At 33.7% G+C, this 17,010-nt stretch overlaps 1 protein-coding gene across 1 annotated transcript in view; it reads right to left on the bottom strand.

Annotated features, from left to right (window-relative positions):
- LOC136029968 (beta-centractin-like) overlaps positions 1-17,010 on the bottom strand; it is a 61,609-nt gene that overhangs the window by 3,083 nt on the left and 41,516 nt on the right. The window contains exon 8 of the mRNA XM_065708532.1: positions 4,220-4,282. Coding sequence (XP_065564604.1) covers positions 4,220-4,282 — 63 coding nt within the window. The remainder of the gene's footprint in view (positions 1-4,219; positions 4,283-17,010) is intronic.

Below are 17,010 nucleotides of genomic sequence, written 5' to 3'. Positions count from 1 at the left end.
GGTGTCAGAGTGTCAAGCACCCCAAAAAGAAGCTCTTGGATGAACGATTTTTGAAACTTCCTAGTGGGTATTAGTGGGCCAACATGGAGAGACGTCCCGTTCCTGTGGGCTAACATACCTTTTCCTGTTCGCACATAAGTTTAACCCATCGATAGTGAAAAAACCAACCTTTGGGTATTAAATTAAAGCTCATATATGAAAAAGAGCTTAAAAGCACTTGGTACTTTGTGATTAATTTGAATCACGAATTTAGTTCAACTTTTTCCTACAACTAGAGATTTTGATTAGTAAAATTTTCGAATTCTTATGTAATTCAATCAGGCTTCTGGTCCCTAAACAACATCAAACCCAAGAAGCGAGAGAGACTAAGGTGAACAGAAGAAAACATGAGATTGTGTTAAATGGTAAAAAACAGAAGCGGAAGATTCCCGTTAAATTATCTTCAATACTGAATAAATAGGTTTCGAAACACAAAAAAATAAAGCAAATTCATATTTGCTTCTTGATGATTGAACTGAAACCCTTCAAATTTTTCTCTTGTAACATTCAAATGTATTTTCATGTAGATTTTACCAAGTTATACCGCGCAATTGTACACGCTCCATGGTATGGTGTTGAAAAGAACACACAAAAAATCTACTTCTAGAAAAAACTTAAATAATATGGCCTGTGGCACCCGCAACATATTTGTAAACAGAGTGCGGGAATGGAGGAAGTTGACCCCTTCAAATATTTGTCTGAAGGACACTCCAAAAATTCAAATTGTAGCAAATCATTTTTTTCATGGTTTCGACACCCCCACTCCTTAGGGAGACTCTAATCTCCCCCTTCCTTAAGGGGAAGACCTATTGCACCTATTTTGCAACCAGGAGGAAAAACGGAGGAAGAGTATCCGGATGTTCTAAGTTAGATTAGGATAAATCCTCCAGAAATGATCTTCTTCTTTTGTCATTATCGAATCAAAAACGTCTATCTTATTTACGTAAAATTAAAAACTTTCAGAGAGGGAAGGGGGATGATTTATCATAATGCAGCTTCAAACCCATTTCATTGCTGCTACAAAATTATAATAAAAATGGTTTGGTATTTACATTGCAGCAGTAATTCAAAGGCATCACTTCTCGGTTTGGGGAGGGGGGTCACAACCCATTAAAGGCTGATAATCCCATGAGGAAAAGGTTGCAATTGGCCAGAAGAAATTTAACACTTGGCTGCGAAAAAAAAACCTATTTATGTACAGACGTCAATGGTCAATACAAATATAAAAATTTATAATAAAAAGTTATTTTATTAATAAAATAAAAAGTTATTTTTATTTTAAATAAAATAAATTTTTAATAAAAAGATTTGTATTAAATTTTTAATAAAACAAATTTATAAAATAAGGTTTATAAAAATAAAACCTTAGAAAAATGAACAAGTGCCAATGAAAAACTAATGAGACAATTACGGTCTACAGATGAAATAGATATTGAGGCTCAAGTTTGTACTTATTGTAATGGGGTCATGAGAATTTTGAACTTTTTTTTAGCTATTTTGGCGTCTCGTGACTGAAAAAAGGTGACCACCATACACTTTTGCGTCAAGTGTAGAGGAGTCAACTCAATAGCTTCCCATTTATAAACCGGATTCCTCATTTTTTGATCTTGCAACGCCCGGTTGGACACTGAAATTGACGCAATTTATAGCAACCGATACTACAGGAAATAATTCTCATGTTATTGCTGACAATAAAATTAATATGAATTAAACTTGCCTATTAAATATCAATTAAACTAAATATATTAATAAATACAATAACTTGTAGCTGCGCTTGCTTAAATGGTGCTGGGGGGAGGGGGGAAGGGTAAATGAAATTTGAATTAGCAAAGCAAATTAAATGTAACCGCAGGATTTGTCTAAAAAATTACAGGCAAATAATCCTCCCGGAAGCTGTAACGATTTGCCTATGAAAGCAAATATACATTAAACTTCGAAGGAGATTTATCTCACTTTTTCAAAAATCAAAGATATGAAAATAATTCAACTAAACACAAACTGCTTGACCAACAGCAAAAAAAAAGAGCTAAAAAGTATTCTAATAAGAGAAAAACCATACATTGTGTGTCTACAGGAAACATTCCTGAAAGAAAAAATGAAAATTTTGTTCAATGGTTATAAATGCTATAGATAGGACAGATGTAATTCAAAGAGTGGAGGATTACGTACTTTGATAAGGGACTACCATGTTAGTGAGGAAATCCCTACCACCTTTGGTGGACAAAATGAAATTGGCATAATAAAACTAAACAATATTAATGGGAATACACTCTCAATTGTAAACTACTATAATAACAAAACTAACAACTTTGATAAAAAAAAAAAAAAAAAAAAAAAAAAAAAAACAACTATGGAGCACTCTCTAAAACATTCAAAACCCCAAAATAATTATGGGTGACTTCAACCTACACCATCAGACATGGAACAATCAGGCAAAAAATCACCAAAAGGCTAACTGCCTCTTAGAAATAATAAATTATCTAAACTTCCACATAGCTACCCCCTACAATCTTGAAACTCACTTATGCAAGCAAACTGGAAAAATCACAACAATATTTCTAACCATAATCTCAAGGGACCTACAACTCTAAACAACTATATACTCCTCTCATGATTTTGATAGTGACCACTACACAATCTAAATAGAAACAAATACCAATTACACAAAAATCTCACTTTTTCAAAAATTTGTTACGCAGATTTGCGCGTCAAAATGGAAGCACTTAGGTCTTGAGGCAAAAGTCAAGCAGCTTCCAAAAATATTTTCAGGTCAAATCTAATTTATATCCATCGTAAATTCCATGTATGTAACAATTTACACGGGTGCCATACGAAATTCTGGAGTTACACACCTCAGATCATGAAGGGAAAATATAATTCACCAATTTACTGGGTTTCATAACTATTTTTAGGTTTGAAAGCTTATAATACCGAACTTCAGCGCTAATTTAACAAAAAGTTTGAATCCTTTACAAATTTTACAAATCTATTTTTGTTATAAGTAGACTTCTTATTTCCCCAAGAATCAAGAAACACAATATTTAAAAATAGCATCGTTTGAAGTCCTCCCTCTACCCCCCTCCCGCTAAGGGTGATACATGCAATTTATATTTAAACCTCTCCTCTGCAGGCGCATCAACATTAAAATGACGTTTTCTACTTCGGTTATAGGTGTTGTAATAATTGACGTTTTATACTTAGATAAAATATTGTAAAATTATAAATAGTTTTATACCTCAGTAAAATATTGAGGAAGGCGCCAGTGAAATCAATATCAGAAAAATCGATGAAATTTAAACTGTCTTTTAGGTAATGCTAAAAAATATATTATGAATAAATATTAAAATACTTAAACTGGCTTTGGGTTAATGTAAGCAATGCTGATATCGTAGAGAAAAAATACTCATATTATAATAAAAATAATATTATTTAGCCTACTATAGAAAATATAACTAAATAAAAAAAGCTTGATTAGTTAATATTATAATTAATTAATATACATTGTATTTAACATAATAAATACATAGAATATAATTAAACATATATTGGGTACTTACGTATTATTGCGACCACACCCAAGAAGTGACCAGTGGCAGATTTTTAGTGGAAGTTCCCAACGGAGGAGAAGAAACTCTATTCGAACAAATTCAGGTACACATTGAGCCAGGATAAACAATCATTTCCGATTGTTGGAGGGGCTACAACACAGCTGAGCTGGAGCAAGCAGGTTTCATACACTTGACTGTGAACCACACTTATCGACCTTGAGACCAGCACATCTATTCAACAAGTAGAGAGATAATGTGGGGTTCCGCAAAGTGGAGGACTAAACAGCACCAAGGTACAGCCCACCATCATTTGAAATCATATCTAGCGGAGTCCATGTGGCGAGTGGCAGTAACGGCAGAAGGCAGAGCTCCTTTCAACACGATTCTTGCTGACATCTATGCGTTCTGGGCGGCCTGCTTTCCATAATTCTGTGCTGTAGTTTCCGTAATTTTATTACTAAAGAGTTATGTTTTTAACATATTTTGGTATATTTCATTAGGATTAACCTAACTTCACTTCTCGGATGTGGTCTCTTTAACACCCATGTACCATATATTATAATAATTCTTAAAACAGTTGGGTTATATAGATTTTTTTTTTTAGTATGTTGCTAGAAGATCAAAAGACAAACCTTTATTTTGATGTCTTTTGGGGCCAATCTTTTTACTTCTGACAGCAACCTATCACCAAAACCCTAGAAAGTAAAATCAATTTAATTTTTTTTTTGTAAGCTAAAAAACCAATACCACCATTTTAATTCCAAAATTCAGTATATGAAATAGTATATTAAAGAAACTGCTAAAGCAGTCGATAAATTTATTTGACATAGTAAATAGGAATAAACGCATAAGGAAAGTAAAAGGCAAGCGCTAAATTTAAACAAATTTCATCTATTAAGAGAGGTCAATCTTAAGAATTTTAAATCATTATTATTATAAGATTTGTTATAATATTATGATCTATTTAAAATTAGCTAAAAAATTCCGAATGTTGTTACATTCCCAGTGACATAACTTTTTTGTTGTTATGCCGATAATTAAAGAAGAAAAACAAGACAATCAAAACTGATATTTTATAAAACGATGGTTTACAAAAACAAATATGGGCTAGTACACAGTTATGTTTTGACCTCATATTTAGCTTTTTGGGCATTTCCTGACGACAAAAATTCTTGATTTGAGATTTTGAGGTTTTCACTCTTTTTTTATTGGAACAGAAAAAATAACAGAAAAAAACCAAAAAAGAAAAAAAAACTAAAACAAAATAGAAAAAAACCTAAAAAGAAAAAAAAAGAAAAAGAAAAAACTAAAAAAAAGAGTATATGAATATATTTTTTGTTTGTTTCATTGTAATGGTAATCAAGAGACACAGCTCTATCCACTACGTTATCGCAGGGTGTAAGAGAAAGTAATTCTTGGATAACATCATGAACTTACTTTGGTAGATTTACCTTCCTATAATAGTCACTAGCTTGCATGACGTTTTCTTCTGCTTCAAATATGTATAAAAAAAGAAAAAAGAAAAAAAAAACTAATAAAAATAACAGAAAAAAAGAAAAAAAACTATAAAGAGGATAGAAAAAAACATAAAAGAAAAAAAAGAAAAAAGGGAAAAACTATAAAAAAAAGAAAAAAAGAAATAAAGCAAAGAAAAAGAAAAACAATTAAAAGAAAAAAAACTAAAAAGAAAACAAGGAAAAAAACTTAAAAAAACTATACGCAGTTAAAAATTAGCACCTTGCATACGTGTTGCTGTGGCGCGCACCGCAAGAACGAATGGGAGTGGTGTTGCAACGTGTTGTTGGATCACGCAGCACCACAGCAATGCGTGGAAGGGGCGGGGGTAATAGGGGGCGGGTGCTAGTTGACACTCCACGTATTGCTGGGGCGCGCAACACCCCAGCAACACGTGGCACGGGTAAGCTAGTTTAATATAAACTTATCCATAAAATGAACTTCGATTTTCCCACATAAATGTGACAAGTGTGACAACAGCATTGCAATATTCTTGTATATGAAAATGACGTCACTCACATAAATACAGATTTTTCAAATTTAAGGCTTTTAACGAATTTTCTCAAAATTTTGACCTATCTTCTATCTAGATCATTTTTAGGGCAGAATATGCTAGGAAACGAATTTTCCCGAAAAAATATGGAGCCTTTTCTGAGAAAAAATACATAAATACATATACAATTATCGCCCGCTTATAAAGATTGTATATATCTTTATAATATATATTTAAATATATATTTATATTAAATTCTGTATCAAGGTCGATGTTTGAGGGATAATGAGCCAACATAATTGTCGGAAAGGCAGAAAGTTTTTTCTCCCACGATGCTCTTTTAAAAGCTAAAGAGGTAATACACGGTGAGCTTGCGATCAGTTCTAGATTAACCAAATGTCAAAAAGGACGACGGTAATGTTTTATATTTATTTAAATGGTTGCTAAGGCAGCTAAAGAGAAACAAGTCATGCTATTATTTGCAATCTTTTCTCCGAGTGACACTCCTGTTATTGTTGATGCTGTTGCTGCTTCTGTGGTCTCGCAAGTGAATGAACTCAATCAAAAAAATTGATGAACTTATCCAGAGAAAGTCGAACAAACAGAAATTATCTGGCTTTACAAGCCTCCACACACCTCCCAATCAACTCCAGCGCAACGCAAAGCCACTTACTTATGCTAACCAAACTTGTCTTCAAGTGAGGGAGCAATTTCTAGACAGTTTATGTCCGGTTGCTTCGAAAGATATTGAACAACTAAAGCGTTCTGATAACAAATGGAAAATTGTCCTACGAAGAGAAAATGCTGCCAACTATATCACTGAAAGTGTGAAACAGTCCCAGCAAAATATAACATCGTCAGTGAAGTCTCCGACTTTCATCGCAATCGTTAAAAATGTTCCACCAGAAATAGATGAGCTCATAGTATGTATTATTAAATGCTCTACAGTAGTTCAATGTGGTAGATCTAGGCCATTTTAAGTTTATTTTGAACAGCGCCTTCATTTGCAGACATTCTTGAGTGAATCTGTCAAAATAGGCTACGAAAGACTTCCTGCTTAACAGTTCATTTTCATGCCAAAAAACTGTTTTAATTGTCACCAAGTTGGCCACAAAGCAGCGGAGTGTAAAAAACTGACCCCGTGTTCAAGATACGGTTCTGCCGAGCACATCTCATCCCGTGAGAATCCGTGCTCTGAGTCAATTTTCTTTATAAGATGTAAGGTTGCTGGTGACACCAGTTACAGCGTAAAGTGCCCGTCCGATCTAGATAGTGAAAAAAGAATTTGTAATGCACCCACCAGGAATCTCTGCTAAACAGAACCAAGATGTGAGATTTGTTTTATGGAACATAAATGGTAATTTCTAGAGTAAAATATCAGTATTGGAAGGTAAGCTGCCGAATAATGACAATATGTGTTCAGGAACATTTCCTTACACGTCCTAGTGTTTGTTTATTGGATATATGCAGAGACTTTGGTACTTTTTCCGTTTTCGCAACTTTAGTCTCAGCGAGTATTCAATCGAGTTTGTTTAGTTCTAGTGATACTTTTCTGTAAGGTAGTGAGGCAGAAAGGGCAGGGTCTTGCGTAGTAATAAATGTTTATTTGCCCACTAATCATAAGAATGACAAATCGGAACTATTATTTGCAAAAGCCCGTGAGAAATTGCATGCATGAATTAGACTGTTGCTGGGGACTCTAATTGTGATATTAGTTTTTCTGAATTTGCAGTATCACTTCGTGCTTCTATTCTCCGTGGTATTTTTTTCTGATGAGCTTATTATGCAGCCGAAAACTGAAAATTTCACATATTCACACTTCGTCTCGTACATCAAATTTGGATCATGTGCTTACTTCGATTGACTTCCCAGTTTCTGTGGTCACCGTAATATCTAATTACCAATTATCTGTTCATACCCCCATAGCAGCGTTTTTAAACTAGATTTAACGTAAACAACAATGAAAGGTACACCCAAGCCTAAGCGGTTTTCAAAGATAGACTGGGGTAAAGAAACACTAGGGTCGTTTAATTAGAACAATAGTGAGCTTTATTAAAAGTATTTAAACAATTCATCTTAAAGAGTGTTGAGGAAGGGGAAACCCCCTTCATATTTGTAGTAATTTGTGTTTGTGTTCGTTTTAAGTTTTAGTGTTACTCCCTGCCATCAGTTGAAAAAACTAGTTTTTTTTTTTAATTTGATATCAGATAGAAAAATCTGACTATTGTTAGAAACCTCAAATCTGTGTCTAAATAACCATAAAATAAATAAAAAAAGTCTTTTTTTAACTGAAAGTAAGGAATGACATTAAAACTTAAAACAAACATAAAAATCATTCCGCATATGAAAGGAACTATTCCCTCCTTTACGCCCCGCTCTTTAAGCTAAAGTTTTTTATTGTTTTAAAAATAGAGTTTTGAGAGAGTCAAGCATCATCGTAAAGAGCGAGGTGTTGAGGAGGGGATAACCCTTTCATATACGAAATAATTTCATATACGAAATAATGTCGTTCCTTAGTTTTCGTTAAAAAAAACTTGTTTTTTTTATTTCATTTCTGAACGTTTTGAATTGATGCACGTTTCAAGGATTGCTCACCGTAAATGAATAGCTAGAGCGAAATTTGCATATAATTTTACTTTTTTTAACTAATAATAACCTTATAACAACCTAAGTTAGATTTCCGTTCCAGGTACTTAAGAATGACCCTTGAATCACAAGGGCTGTTTAATTAGAATAATAACCTCTTTTAAAAGTTAAAAAAATAGTATAGGAGCCATCTATTTAGGAGAGGCAACCCCCCTCATATACGTAATATTTTCTGTTCATTTTAAGTTTTAATGTTACTCCCTACTTTCAGTTGAAAAAAACCTGTTTTTATTCAGTTTCTGATCGTTCATTAAATAATGCTGAGAAATCCGGCACCCCCTTCATGAAAAATTCCTCTCCCCATGAATCCTTTCCTTCATGGAAAGATCCTCCTATGTAATCTTCTCCCCCGACCTCCCTACCAGAAAAAACACCCTGAAAACATCTGTATACTTCCCAATAACCAATACTACATGTAAACAATGGGCAAAGTTCACAACTTGAAGCCCTTCCCCCGGGGACTATGGGGATTAAGTAATCCTCAAAGACATAGTTATTAGACTTTTTTGACTATGTTGCACAAAATAGCTATAATCAAATTTTGATCGGGTGAGTTTGGGAAAAATGAGCGTGGTAGGGTGTCTAATTGTCCTCCGATTTTTTGTCACTTAAAAAGGGCCCTATAACTTTTAATTTATGTTCGAATGAGCCCTCTCGTAATTTTATAGAACCAATGGGTCGATACGATAATTCCTGGAAAAAACAACAACAAATAAACACACATTCCTGATCTTTCTTCTGGCAAAAAAATGCAAAAATTCCACATTTTTGCAGATAGGAGATTGAAACCTCTACAGTAAGGTTCTCTGATACGCTGATTCTAATTTACGATTTTCCTTAAGATTCTACGACCTATGGGGTGTTTCCCTTTAATTCTTTCCATATGACATCCTCCCACCCTAACCGTGGACGACATGCTCTACGTTTGGCTTTGAATGGTTGGCTGAAAAGAATATCTTTGGCAATCTGTCACCTTTAATTCGTAGAACGTGCCCTAGCCATTTCAACCTTGCACTCATTACAGCCCTAGAATGCGAAATTGAACCAAATTTTCGTACAGCCTACTATTTTAGATACAGTTAGTCAGTCGGGTACCTAAAACAATCCGTAGACAATTTCTCTGGAAAACATTAAGCACATCATCCGTTTTTCGGAGCGTCCATGCTTCAGAGCAATACTCGACCACTGACATCGCTGTAGCCTTCAATATTCTAATCTTGGTTCTCAGACTTATCTTCCTATTCTTCCAAACTTTTTTTTAAACTGTGAAAAAACACATTGGGCTTGGGCTATGCTACTTGACTACTACACAATAATACTACATAGGTAAGTCAAGCTGTCCACTTGATCCATCGTCTCACCATCACCTTTTCATCTTCAGCTATTCCTAGCCTTAGCGACTTAGTCTTACTAACATTAGTTTTCGAACTTGTTTTAATAGTCTGGACAGAAAAACTTCTAAAAGTTCAATCAATTTGCTAACACTAGCATCTAGGATGCTTAAATCATCAGCCTAATCTATGTATCGGATATTTTTACTTCCTCATTTGAATCCATGTTCTCCCATTGTCTTTCCTGTGCTCCTTATGACAAAATCCATCAAAAAGATCCATGTAAAGGGGGATAGAACACAGCCCTTCTTAATTCCTGATTTAATACAAAACCAGTTGCTAAACTCATTTCCTACCTTAACAGCAATGTCATTCTCGTACATAGCACTAATCACTTTTTGCATTTGTCTGATGTATCATATAAGGGTGCGACATTCGCTAAAGCTCTTCTTTCAGCTGAATCAAACGCTTGTTCATAATCTATAAGACCGGGGACTAAAGGTGTTTGATCACTCAGACACTTCTCATTTATTAACCCAAGGGTGAAAATTCGGTCAATACATCCTCTACCCTTCCTAAAACCATTCTGTTCTTCTCTTAAGACTTTATCTATAGCATGCCTAGGTCTAAATAGTATCATCATACTTAGTAATTTGGTACCTACAGAAACTAGACTAATGCCTCTATAATTACCACGCTCATTCTTAAAACCTTTCTTATAAAGAGGTTTAATTAGGATTTTTCTAAAATCCCTGGGTACTACCCCTGTTTCAAAAATCCTATTCATAATCTTTAGTAAATTATTTCTAATTTTATAACCACCATATTTAAGAGTCTCATTTACCAAACTATCAGCACAAGGGACCTTCATCTTTAATCTTTTTAGTACTGTCACTAATTCTTCTTCGCAAAATCAATCTTCCTTCGCATTCAAAGTGTCACTAATTTTTCCATTCTCATCTGTAGATTTTCCGGTAAAGGAAAACATATCTTTATCTTTTCCTTTTTGATAATGAAGTGCTTCCACCTTACTTCATGTACTCTTTGAAGTCGAGTCAGTGAGACATTACTAGCTAAATATGCCTTCGACAAAATAAACGCAAAACCAATAGAAAATTTTAATAGCGACCAGATAAATTTTAATTTGGGAAAAACAGTAAATTTTGACCATGGCGGTATGTCGAGATAAGCACAAAAAAGGAAATTTTACTGTCCTTAACTTCGGTGTTGTTAATTGCCTATGAATGCTCTACAATTTAATGTTTGCGCCCCATATATTTTTTATTACGCCGTTTTGGAAGTTAAGACTGAACGTCTTATAATCCGTAGAAACTTCTTGAGATGTTGTTAGTTTTTTTCTTGGCTTTCCTCTTTGGATCAGGAATACTTGTGCCGCTTAAAAAAAAAAAAAAAAAAAAAAAAAAAAAAAAAAAAAAAAAAAAAAAAAAAAAAAAAAAAAAAAAAAAAAAAAACATATAGTTTTCGATATTACTGGGAAAATGTAAGGACTTCCGCTAAGGTTTCAAGCGCGTTGAGAACGTATTGTTAATTTTCCTCTGAGTTGCATCCGTATTTAAATGTTAATGTTTTATCAGAGGTGTTTTCATTTTCCTAATTTTTTAAATTAGGGATTCCAAAAGAATCCCTGAGGTCTTTGATGCGAGCAAACTGTCTCTCTATTTATAGTGTTTGGAAAAATAGGTGTCATCCGGAAATGCGGTATAATTGCCCGATTTGCGGTTATCTTGACGGGCTGGACAATTGTGTGGGTGTGGACAATTCTTTGTGTGGGTGGTCATAAGCCCCTTCTAGCAACTTTGAAGTCGACGTCGAAAACAAATTTAGTAGTAATGGGAAATTTTGTCCGGAAGGGTCTTATTATTCGAAAGTCGAGTGTTACATGATTTAGTTGTTTGTTGTTGTATATGTATGTATACGGCCTGAAAAATGGCTTTAAATACAGTCATTCATTCATTTCCTATGCTGTAGCTTTGTTTAATGTAAATCAATTTTTGTTGTTTTTTACTTCTTATGTTGATTGACTGTATTTTCTTTTATCCTTTATTTACTCGTGATGTTGATAAAGAGGGCATAAATAAATTAGTATTATTATTATTATCCATCTTTAAACGAGTAACAATTGTGTATTAATGTATGTATGTTTATGAAAATGTTCAACATTTTTATGTTTGAGCATTGACGAGTTTAACAACATTTTACAAGGGAGTTGGGTAATGGCCACCACAGAAGATTTGTCAATATCCCAAGACTCATTTGCAAAAGTCACAAGGTTGGAAAATAAATTTCGAGATATCAAAACAAAAAACAAAATTATTAATATGATTTTAGATGTTCACATTTGATATATCAGGTTAAAAATGTTCATGATATTTTATACTTGAGCATAGAGGAGTTTAACCACACTACTACGTTCTTTAACAACTGCCTCTGATAATTAATCAATATCCCAAATTGAACTTGCAAAAATCACAAGGTTTGGAAAGAAACTCTAATACATTAAGAAATAAAAATACAAGCATTTAATGTACTTTTTGGGGGTAATATTTAATGTATAAGCTCAGGACTAGAATCCCAAGGAATGGAAGGTCCGAGTGGGGCAATGTGGCACCTAAAAATGATTTTTTATATAACTCATCTCCATACGTACAGCTCAATACTAAAATGTACTCGCACATTCAATACAGAAATAAAAAAATAAATTTACCACCAAATGATTGGTACAAAATACTAAACGATCTTCTTTAGCAGTCTTTCATTTTTTTTTTTATTTTTTTTTTTTATGAGGGTTAATCAAATCTGCATCTGATCCGATTATACAAGGTGTAATTTTGTCTCTAATGACAACCACTATCTTCAATAACTATACATGATAGACACAAGAATTTAGCGCCAAAACGTTGTAATATTTGCAGGTTCCCTTAATTTGGCTGTTCCCTAAAAGTTGAAGTGTCCAAGACACTAATTATATTCAATGTAAAAGCGAGAAAAAAAAAGGACTGATTCCTTATCTAAATCATATATACATTAATTATCTTGTTCTGTTGTCTCTGCAATTTACCAACTTTTCAATTTATATCCCTCCCCCTGGGCATATGCGCTAAATTATTGATAAAAAAATTCGGAGCTGATAGTATATATAAATCGGTGAAATAGTTTACACAATTCGTATGCACAAAACACAAGTAACATGTTTCTAACAGAATAAGCCTATTACCAAGAACGTCTCTTTGACGACTAACCGCATTTATTTCTTAAATAATTAGACAACACGAAAATAAGAGCACTTTAGCGAATTGGACATATATTTTCTGTACAATTCCAACAACACTAGTTGGACGCCATAGGTTCACTTAAACTAATCAGTTTTGTGGCAATAGACCGGGCTATATCACCAGCTAGTTGCTCAGGATAAATTATAAGCTACCACATATTTCAGAGAATGGTAAGAATCATTATTGCCAGGGACGGATCCAGGGGGTTGTTTAGGGGCACGCGACTCCCCCCAGAAGTTCCGAAATTGCCCTAATTACGGGTCAGAGAGGCGAAAGATAGCGATGGATGAGCTAAACAATCCTCTGATTGTTATGAAATTAGGACCTGACGTAAACAAGAAAATATTTATTTTTTAGTTCGGCCAATAAATTGGTATATAGAAAACATTCCTAGCCAAATGTAAGATTTTTAAAAGCAAAAAACATTCAGATTTCTTTGAAAATAAACTTCCAAATTAACAAAATAAAATTAAGAATGATGAAAAAAGACTGATGTAAAAAAAAGTCACATTCAAGGTTTTTAAAAGCAAAAAACACTTAGATTTCTTTGAAAATAAACTTCCCAATTATCAAAATAAAATTAAGAATGATGAAAAAAAGCCAAATTTAAGGTTTTTAAAAGCAAAAAAAAACTCAGATTTATTTGAAAATAGACTTACAAATTATCAAACAAAAACTGAGAATGATCAAAAGAGAAGACTGCATTAGAATCATGAGGTATAATTAAAAAAACTAAAAAAAAGGTAAAAAACTAAAAACTAAAAAAAAGACCAATTCAAAAACGAATGTATATACAGACCGGGACACTGGGACACAAATGACGACCGGGACACCAGGAATATAAATGACGACCGGGACACTCAAAGAGAAATTACAGACTGGGACACCGGGACACAAATGACGACCGGGAAACAGGGAATATAAATTACGACAGGGACACAGGGACACAACTACAACGGGGACGCCGGGGGGCACAGGGGGATATATAAATGACGACGGCGACACAGGGAATGGTTGATTAGCAATCACCATCAACAAAGCTCAAGGGCAATTATTAGAATCATGAGGTATAGATCTGAATACGGATTGTTTTCCCATGGACAGTTATATGTTGCATGTTCAAGAGTCGGTAAACCTGACAATCTATTTATATGCACAGACAATGGGACAGCGAAGAATGTTGTATATTCGCAAGTTTTACGTAGTTAAAAACATATATATATATATATATATATATATATATATATATATATATATATATATATATATATATATATATATATATATATCTATATTCACAGGTGGGACACAGGGACACAACTACAATGGCGCGTAACAATGGAATGCTGTCAATGGAATGCTGACAGCATTCCTACAATGGAATGCTGTCAAGTAACTATAGCAATATTTACACACAATAGGAAAACATAAAATTGCTGCAAGTCAATTTCTAAAAAAAAACTAAATTGCAATTGGATTTGGTAATATATTCGATAGGGTCTTAGTTTCGCTAATTATTAATTACGAGATTTTAAATGTTTATGTTTATGCACACGAGCAGGCAAGAACAGAATAAAATCCGATAAAAAAAATCCTGGCAAAAAACAATAAAAAAGCAGGCGAATCGTATAAAGAATGTAAGAAACTGTTCAAAGTTTTCCTACATTTAGATATAGGAAATCGTAAATAGTCTGACTCTCAAACAGTTCGTGGCAACGAACTGTAAGTAAGGAGCAACTCGGCTCAATAGTAACCGACACTTCTAAAAAACAGAATTTCGATACCAATAGATACATCAAAAGAATTAGATTTTTACGCTGATTTCAAATATATGCCTTGCTTTCATAAAAGGAGAAAATACCCCCTAAAAGTCATAGAAACTTAATGAAAATCACACCATCAGATTCAGCGTATCAGAGAACCCAACTGTAGAGGTTTCAACCTCCTATCTGCAAAAATGTTGAATTTTGTATTTTTGCCAGATGAAACATAACGGACGCGTGTTTACTTGTTTTTTTTTCCATTTTTGATCAGATCGACCCAGTGGTCCTAGAATATCACGAAAGGACCCAGTAGAACGGAAACTAAAAGTTCTAGTGACCGAAAATTGGGGGGCAACTAGGGCCCCTTCCACGCTCATTTCTTTACCGAAGTCACCAGATCAAAATTTTGAGATTCGTGCTTCGAAAAAACGGAGGAAGATTTCCAAGATATTTTCCAGAGACATTGCCTACGAATTGTTTTGAGTACCCAACTGACGGAAGCATCTCAAACAGTAAACTTTACGAAAAGTTTTGTTCAATCCCACTGTCTAGGATTATAATGAGAAAAAGGTTGAGATTGCTCGGACACGTTCTGCAGATGAAACATAACAGATTACCAAAGATTGTCCTTGTCAGCAAACCGTCTAGCGTCAAACGAAAACGAGGTCGTCCCCGAATGGCGATGAGAAGATATCACAGGGAAAGATTTAAGGGAAATTGGAACTTCCTAGGAGGGTGTAAAGAAGGAGGCTTTGAATTTATTGAGATGAAGGAGAAGCAAGTGTAGCTGTGTTGACCTCAGGCGGCTCGGTGCTGCAGTGAGGCGTTTATTAGTTGTAGTAGGAGTATATATTTATACAGATATATATCTATATATATAAAAATAAGTTGTCTGTGTGTCTGTCGAGTGACATCACTGTCCGCATATGACGTCTGAATTATTTCATCACATACCAATTCAAAAACGAATATATTGAAGCCGAAGTAGCTCAGTTATATAACTACCTGTGTTGGCGCAGTGGGTTTGACCGTAGCGTGGTAATACGGGACCCAGAGATCGAGCCATGTTGCAGGAATGCACTACAGGGCCGACGCAGGGACCTTAGTAGTCAAGAAGCGTCGTTAATCTGATACAAATACAAATACAGTAGCTCAGTTGGTAAAGCGTTATGTTCCAGGTTCTAGGTCCGAGAGGTTCCAGGTTCGAACCTTGGTTTTAGCATTAATACAAAAGAAGAAAAAAACTAAAAAAGATAAAAACTACAAAAAAACTAAAAAGAAAATACTAAAAAAACTAAAAAAATTAAAAATGGGTAAAAAACTAAACACTAAAAAACTAAAAAAAAAACTAAAAAAAACTAAAAAAAGGTAAAAACTACAAAAAAACTAAAAAGAAAAAAACTAATAAAAAAACTAAAAACTGAAAAAGAAAAAAAAACTAAAAAAAGGAAAAAAACTGACAAATAAAGGAGAAAAAGAAGACTAAAAAAAAAATAAAAATATAAAAAAACTAAAAAAGGTAAATGTATTCAAGCCGAAGTAGCTGAGTTGGTAAAGCGTTATGTTCCAGGTTCTAGGTCCGAGAGGTTCCAGGTTTGAACCTTGGCTTTAGCATTAATACAAAAGAAGAAAAAAAAACTAAAAAAGAAAAAAAACTAAAAAAACTAAGACAGGTAAAAACTACTAAAAAAACTAAAAAAGCTAAAAAGCTAAAAAAGACTAACAAAAAAGGTAAAAAACTAAAAAAGAAAAAAAAACTTAAAAAAAGGTAAAAACAGCAAAAAAACTAAAAAGAAAAAACCAACTAAAAACTAATAAAAAAACTAAAAACTGAAACAGAAAAAAAAACTCAAAAAGGTAAAAACTACAAAAAAAACTAAAAAAAAGAAGAAAAAAAAGTAAAAAGCTAAAAAAAGGTAAAAACCAAAAAAAAACTAAAAAGAAAAAAGGAAAAAAACAAAAAATTTATTTAAGCATATACCAATTCAAAAACGAATGTATATACAGACCGGGACACAGTCAATATAAATGACGACCGGGACACTCAAAGAGAAATTACAGACTGGGACACTAATGACGACTGGGACGTGTGTGTCGACTGACGTCATGTTTGTCGACTATAAATGACGACTGGGACACAGGGACACAACTACAACGGGCACGCCGGGGGGCAAAGGGGGATATATAAATGACGATGGGGACACAGGGAATGTTTGATTAGCAATCACCATCAACAAAGCTCAAGGGCAATCATTAGAATAATGAGGTATAGATCTGAATACGGATTGTTTTTCCCATGGACCATTATATGTTGCATGTTCAAGAGTCGGTAAACCTGACAATCTATTTATATGTACAGACAATGGGACAACGAAGAATGTT

The sequence above is a fragment of the Artemia franciscana genome, chromosome 8 (assembly GCF_032884065.1).
Source record: "Artemia franciscana chromosome 8, ASM3288406v1, whole genome shotgun sequence".
Classification (NCBI taxonomy): Eukaryota; Metazoa; Arthropoda; class Branchiopoda; order Anostraca; family Artemiidae; genus Artemia; species Artemia franciscana.
This window is presented reverse-complemented; position numbering and strand designations above follow the sequence as displayed.